The sequence below is a fragment of the Nilaparvata lugens genome, unplaced genomic scaffold (genome assembly GCF_014356525.2).
Source record: "Nilaparvata lugens isolate BPH unplaced genomic scaffold, ASM1435652v1 scaffold6112, whole genome shotgun sequence".
NCBI lineage: Eukaryota > Metazoa > Arthropoda > Insecta > Hemiptera > Delphacidae > Nilaparvata > Nilaparvata lugens.
The window spans coordinates 7,998-15,699 of record NW_024091876.1 but is presented as its reverse complement, the minus strand read 5'-3'; the positions used below and the strand labels follow the sequence as shown (position 1 = coordinate 15,699).

Below are 7,702 nucleotides of genomic sequence, written 5' to 3'. Positions count from 1 at the left end.
CCTATTTTATCAATTTTGTTCTCCTTTGTTCTAATTTGTTTCTTCAAATCGGTATCCTATGTAGGTACTCTTCATTTGTTATTCAATCTTTAATTCGATCCGCATCAATGTATATCAACACCTTTTTCTCCAATAAACAATATTCATATTTTATAATATTACCAGTCTTCTCTCTTTCTCTATCCTATTTTATCAATTTTGTTCTCCTTTGTTTGTTCTAATTTGTTTCTTCAAATCGGTATCCTATGTAGGTACTCTTCATTTGTTATTCAATCTTTAATTCGATCCGCATCAATGTATATCAACACCTTTTTCTCCAATAAACAATATTCATATTTTATAATCTTGCCAGTCTTCTCTCTTTCTCTATCCTATCTTATCAATATTGTTCTCCTTTGTTTGTTCTAATTTGTTTCTTCAAATCGGTATCCTATGTACTCTTCATTTTTTATTCAATCTTTAATTCGATCCTTATCAATGTATATCAACACTTTCTTCTCCAAAAAACAATATTCATATTTCAAATTCTCTCCAGTCTTCTGTCTTTCTCTATCCTATTTTATCAATATTGTTCTCCTTTGTTTCTTTAAATCGGTATCCTATGTACTCTTCATTTTTTATTCAATCTTTAATTCGATCCGAATCAATTTTTATCAACACATTTTTTCCAATAAACAATTCTCAGCTTTCATAATCTTCTCTCGTTCTCTATCCTATTTTATCAATATTGTCCTCTTTTGTTTGTTGTAATTTGCTCTTTCTTTTGTTAAATAGCTAAGAAAACAGCAGAGAGAGATTCAGCAGTGGACACTCGGCCAGTGAAAACATCAGCCAAATCAGTGCAGGCAAGAGCTAAGTCCAAAGATGAAACGGATAGTAATAGCAGTAGTGACTCTAATAAAAACATCAGTGATCCAGGTAATGATCAAATCAATCTTTATAGTGAGATACTGTATCCGATTGCGCTGATACTGTATCAAATTGTGTTGATACTGTATCATGTTGTGTTTTGTTCTTGTTCTATAGTGAGGTCTTGAGAATTTGATTAGAATTTTGGTGGAATCAATCTTTCTATAGTGAGGTCCACGTTATAATGGCAGTGGATAAAGATAGAAGAACAGCGTTGCCTATTCTCTGCCTCAATTAATTATATATCTACATCGTCAAAAACAGAGTTGGCATCGTTGCGGAGCTAGAAAATGATAGTACTACCTGCTTTGTCGAATGATAGAAAAGGATAGCAACATCAAAGTTGATCAAATACTGTCATTATAACGTGGACCTCACTATAGTGAGATACTGTATCATATTGGTTTGATACTGTATCAAATTGTCTTGATACTGTATCATATTGTGTTTTTTTCTTGCTCTATAGTGAGGTCTACGTTGTAATGGTAGTATTTGATTAGAATTGGTGGAATCAATCTTTATAATGAGATACTGTATCATTTTGGTTTGATACTGTATCAAATTGTGCTGGTACTGTATCAAATTGTGTTGATACTGTATCATGTTATGGTTGTTCTTGTTTTATAGTGAGGTCTACGTTATAATGGCAGTATTTGATTAGAATTGGTGGAATCAATCTTTATAGTGAGATACTGTATCATTTTGGTTTGATACTGTATCAAATTGTGCTGGTACTGTATCAAATTGGTTGATACTGTATCATGTTGTGGTTGTTCTTGTTTTATAGTGAGGTCTACGTTATAATGGCAGTATTTGATTAGAATTGGTGGAATCAATCTTTCTAGTGAGATACTGTATAATTTTGGTTTGATACTGTATCATATTGTGTTGATACTGTATCAAATTGTGTTGATACTGTATCATGTTGTGGTTGTTCTTGTTCTATAGTGAGGTCTACGTTATAATGGCAGCATTTGATTAGAATTGGTGGAATCAATCTTTATAGTGAGATACTGTATCATTTTGGTTTGATACTGTATCAAATTGTGCTGGTACTGTATCAAATTGTGTTGATACTGTATCATGTTGTGGTTGTTCTTGTTTTATAGTGAGGTCTACGTTATAATGGCAGTATTTGATTAGAATTGGTGGAATCAATCTTTCTATAGTGAGGTCCACGTTATAATGGCAGTAGATAAAGATAGAAGAAAAGCGATGCCGATTCTCTCCATTAATTAATTATATTTCTACACTGTCAAAAACATAATTGTCATCGTTGTGGACCTAGGAAAGGATAGTACCACCGGCTTTGTCGAATGATAGACAAGGATAGGAAAACCAAAGTTGTACAAATACTGTCATTATAACGTGGATCGCACTATAGTGAGATACTGTATCATTTGTGGTTATACTGTATCATATTGGTTTGATACTGTATCAGATTGTGTTGATACTGTATCAAATTGTGCTGATACTGTATCATGTTGTGGTTGTTCTTGTTCTATAGTGAGGTCCACGTTATAATGGCAGTACCGTATTTGATTAGAATTGGTGTTGCTATCCTTGTCTATCATTAGACAAAGCAGATAGCTCTACCATTTTCTACTCCCCACTGTTGTCGAGTAGTTTGTTGACTGTGAAGGAACACAAAGAACTACCAGAATATTATATATCAATCATGAAATCGTATTATTTAATCATGACAAAATATGTTTGAGATAATTAAAGTCACAGCAACATCCATGACTTGTTCATCAATTAACCCTGCTTTAACCTTCCGGTAGTCGCGCCCTACTCAATCACACGAGCAGTCGCGTGTTGTACTTTTTACAACATCCAATTTTCCAAGTGATATGTACTCTGTTTACTGTCAAAACATATTAATTAATTGTATAATTACTTTTTCCATCTTCTTGGATTATTTTACGCCTATGAAAATTTGGATGATTACCATTTCATAGCCCAATAAGGTACATCAAGCAAAGCCATCAATTCTGTGTTATTGGTTCGTTTACAGTCCCCGTATACAGTCTTTCCCTATCTTATGCACTGTGGCGACTAAATAGCACCTAAAGACTGAACCATTGCTCGGTTGATACTGCAACTCAGTGGAGTGATGGGGAGAAAGTTTTGGAATGCATAGGTGACTCATTCACTAACACCACCCCATCCAATAGTTTTGTGCAGCAAAAAAACTAACACTGTTGTACTTTTTACAACAGCGCGACTGCCGGAAGGTTAGGACTGCTAGGATCTTTTCCATCTGCGTTTTCAATATATTTCGCCCCGTTCGGGTCATTATCGTATGGCTTGCCTCTTGAAACTTCTCAATATCACCCCTCCAATATGAAAAGACAATAAAGGGGCAAAGGATTGAACACAGAACAATCTAGTTAACAGCTGTTATCTACCAGGGAGCGATGATAATAATAATAATTGGAAAACAGGGTGTCTGATAAGTCACTCCCTATTTTTTTACAGCTATAATTTCTTTATTAATGAACCAATTTTGTTAAATCTACATTTGTTGGATAGAGCACTCCTTGAGGTTGTATATAACACCAATTTTCATTTGTTTCAGTCTAAAAATTCCCCCTCTCTTGACTGTGGAAGAACGAGCCGAAATAGCAGCTCGTTATGTGGTCTGAGAATCTGTAGTGCGAGTACAAAGATGGTGAAGGGTTGAACGAGGGATCCATGCAAAACTGGATTCCAAAAACAGTTGAAAATTGTCCATTCCAAATTACTAACAACAGGGAGTGTCGCAGATGCAAGACGATCAGGAAGACCATCAACGTCAAGGACAGCAGAGAATGTTGACAGAGTTCGTGAAATGTTCATGAGGAGCCCTAAGAAATCACTGCGTCAATGATCTCGTGAAAGTGGTCTTTCACATTACTCTGTTGCAACGATTCTTAGGGTTGTGTGGCAGAGAGGACCAGGAGTCCTAATTCCGCCCTAATAAAGGCATATAATCAATCAATCAATCAATTCTTAAGAAAGATTTTAATGTTTTTGCATCCAGTGCTTCATGGATCCCTCGTTCAGCCCTCCACCACCTTTGTACTCGCACCACAGATCCTCAGACCACATAACGAGCTGCTATTTTGGCTTGTTCTTCCACAGTCAAGAGAGGGTGCATTTTTAGACTGAAACGAATTAAAATTGTTGTTGAACACAACCTCAAGGAGTGCTCTGTCTAACAAAATTGGTTCATAAATAAAGAAATTATAGCTGTATAAAAATAGGGAGTGACTTATCAAACACCCTTTATGCTGAGATTAGTTAACTTATCGGTATGAAAACACTGTACAGATGATCAGCGTCATGGCACTGTTTCTGAGGCTTGCGCATGTTTCTCGCGCATGCCTCGCACTGATATTATATGTATTCTTATTTCACAATTTTCTGCCTCTTTTTCCAGCTTCCAAAACCGATCGTTTCGCCTCTTCCAAGTCGAAAAAATCGATAATGGAGAGCGAAAGAAGGTCGAAAGAAAGAGAGAAAGAGAAGGCACAAGATGAAGAGAAGATGAAAAGAGAGAGACAGTTATTAGATGATGAGAGGAAGAGATTGGAGGAAACCATCAGGAATCTGACAGAAAAACAAACTGAGCTCATAAATAAGTTACATGAAGCTTATGATGGGACTGCCAGGCTAAATGAACAGGTAATTATAAAATTTAACTCTTTAATGTTTGTTTCCATTGTTAATAATCACTTATTGAACAACGGAAGTGTCAACAAGTGTTGATGAAGGGACCTATTGTCCGAAAGCGCTCCAAAAATGTTGAGTAGAAGCTAATAGCTTTTATTTATGGATACCTGACTGCTATGTCGTAATTTAGTTGTTCATAAGTGATAAAAATTTAAATTGAATAAATGTATTTTTATTTGCTCTTTATAACATTAAAAGTGATGTGGGCGAAGTTGAGGCAATAAGAGCCTCTTCTTCCACAAATATAGTGAGTGGATATAATGAGGGATTCACGTTATAAAGTGAGCACCTCATTAACATTGGTTTGCTATCCTTTAAAAACAGATTATTAGTCAAAGTAGATGGATCCATAATTAGAAGTTCAGCTGAAGATGTGGTAGGTGTTACCATGAAACCTGGTTCTGTAATGTGAATTAATATTTGAACAAATATAGTGGAATTGACAACATCAACGTCTTATTCTTTCAACTGCAGATGGATCTATCAATATCTCAATAAAATCCGGTATTAGATATATACCGGTACTTAAAATCTATAGTCTGATTTACATGATAAAGTCAGCACCTGATCAACATTGGTGTTGCTATCCTTGCCTGTCATTCGACAAAGCAGATAGTGCTATCCTTTTCTAGCTCTGTAACGTTGCCAGGTTATTTCTTATCAATTTAGAAATATAATTAACAAAATATTCAAACTCTATTATGAAAATGTATTATTCAATCTTAAAAAAATATATTTTCTGAACTAATGAAATGTTATTGTTTATTCAAACAAGAATGGACAGTTGATATTACATCAGATATACTTGCTATCCTCTAAAGAAGGCAGCGGCAAGCCAGAGAATCGGCAAATCTGTTTCCTACCTTCCCCCACTGTCATAATAACGTAGACCTTTCTATATTAGCATGTGATATATCATTATTATTTGTTTTTTATTAACTCAAACTATGTATTATTGTTTAGGGCACATCTTCAGATAAAGAACTGATTATCAAGCTGGAGCGTTTGCAAGCGGAGAGAGACACTTATCAGAAGGAATTGACCAAAATTCGGGAACAAATATCGAACCTTGTCGATTCAGGTGCATCGAATGAGGTGTGTATCCGTATTTAATTTATTTATCATCAAAATTGTGATTGTTTGTAAAACGATTCATTCCTGGTAATAATCGAAAATGCTTCTGGGTTGCTGGAGCTTCACTTTGATAACATTAAAATGTTATTTTTAGCATTCTCATAGACTTTTGTTGATGAAAAGGGTATTATTTTGTTCAGAGATCCAACAATTATTTGTTGAAATGCCGCTGATTAATATAGTGTTACAATATTATATTATCCCAATTCTAATTTGCATTCAATCTGCGTTGTAATTGATGATTTCTCATACTTTTATTCGTTTAATAATTCGCTATACTAGCATTTACTAATAAATTAGTGTATTAATCAGAACATATTGTTACATACATGAATTAAGAACTCTAATCTAATGGAATCTGATATAATGATCTCTTCCCAATGGTCAAAGCATAGCGGAGCGATAAAGGTAGCTCTCTAGCTTGAGAGAGTTGAATGTAATGCATTTATTAGTCTAAAATTAATATCAGTTCGAAATACGTATATGTTGAGTCATTCATCGTAGAGAAAATACAGCATAAGAAGATATCTCATGGTGTAGTGCGTTCATGTTCCAAATTTCACTGTTAAATCAAGCCGATAGTATGTCTTTCTCGTGAAGCCATATGGTAATCTCTCATACTGTGCCGTTCTTACACTCACACCCGGCTAAAACAGTAAAGAGCACACCATATAAGGCGTTTTCAGAGAGCGTTTTTCGAGTCTGCAGGGCAAGCAAAGCTCTCCGATTGGCTGATTGGGTTGGCGCCGGATAAAACACCTGGAAAACGCCTGAAATAACGCTTAATATGTTCAGGCCCTAATAATAGACAGTAGTCGACAGCGATCGGCTCAAGTTAACAAAAGTCGGCTTTAAATTTGAATCATAAACTACCTACACCATGGTGTATCTTCTTATGCTATCTCTTGATTTTATATGCAATGATGCTTTTAATTATATCACTATTCATAATTATTATCTATGCAATCATACTAATTTTCTTATACTTGCAACTATAAACTTTTTCTATGCTTTAATCACAATAATTCTGTCCAATATTATAACAATATTCTATCTGTTCAATATTGGGAATAAAAATAATTTACTTTTTTGTACTTTCTGTCAACAGCCAGGCTTGCGTAACCAGTCGCCATCTTGTATCCTACAGCGTCTAGTGACGGAGCGCGACTTTTATCAGAAAGAATTCAACCGACTCCAGAAGCAGATTAGCAGCAATGTGAACCCCTCCAGCCACGACCAATCGGATGTAAGTTGCTTCTGTTCAAGAAAATGCGGCTGCAAAACTGTCAACCTGCATGCGTTTACATGACCGCCATCTTGGATTTTAATCGAAACGAAAATTAGAAATATGAGTTGTTGAAATAAAGTTGATTTGATAGAAATATTGTTGAAATATGGTTGGATTTTAATGGAAATATTGTTGATGAAAATGAAGGATTGTCTTCTGTCACCGATTATCAATCGAGCGTTATCTTGGATTTTAATCAAAACGGAAATTAGAAATATGAGTTGTTAAAATAAAGTTGGATTTTAATGGAAATATTGTTGAAGATAGTTGGATTTTAATGGATATATTGTAGATGAAAGTTAATTTTTGTCTCTTTTCGACCGAATATAAATAATTGACCGTCATTTTGGATTTGAAATGAAACTGAAATTAGAATTGGAAAAAAGTTGGATTTTAATGGAAATGTTGTCGATGAAAATGAAGGTTTGTCTTCTGTCAACCGATTATCAATAAATTGAGCGTAATCTTGGATTTAAATCAAAACGAAAATAAAAAATATGAGTTGTTGAAATAAAGTTGATTTCAATGGAAATATTGTTGATGAAAGTGAATGATTGTCTTCTTTCAACCGAGTATCAATTGAGCGTTATCTCGGATTCAAATCAAGATGAGGATTAGAATTGAAATAAAGTTGGATTTTAATGGAAATATTGT

At 34.5% G+C, this 7,702-nt stretch overlaps 1 protein-coding gene across 1 annotated transcript; it reads left to right on the top strand.

The window, feature by feature from the left end:
• Positions 1–774: 774 nt before the first annotated feature.
• Positions 775–7,141, top strand: LOC120356193 (regulator of nonsense transcripts 3B-like; the record flags this gene model as incomplete). Its single annotated transcript, XM_039445076.1, has 4 exons — positions 775–918; positions 4,334–4,578; positions 5,590–5,721; positions 6,869–7,141. Coding segments are annotated over 4 exons (722 nt in total), but the record flags the coding sequence as incomplete, so codon positions are not given.
• Positions 7,142–7,702: the final 561 nt, after the last annotated feature.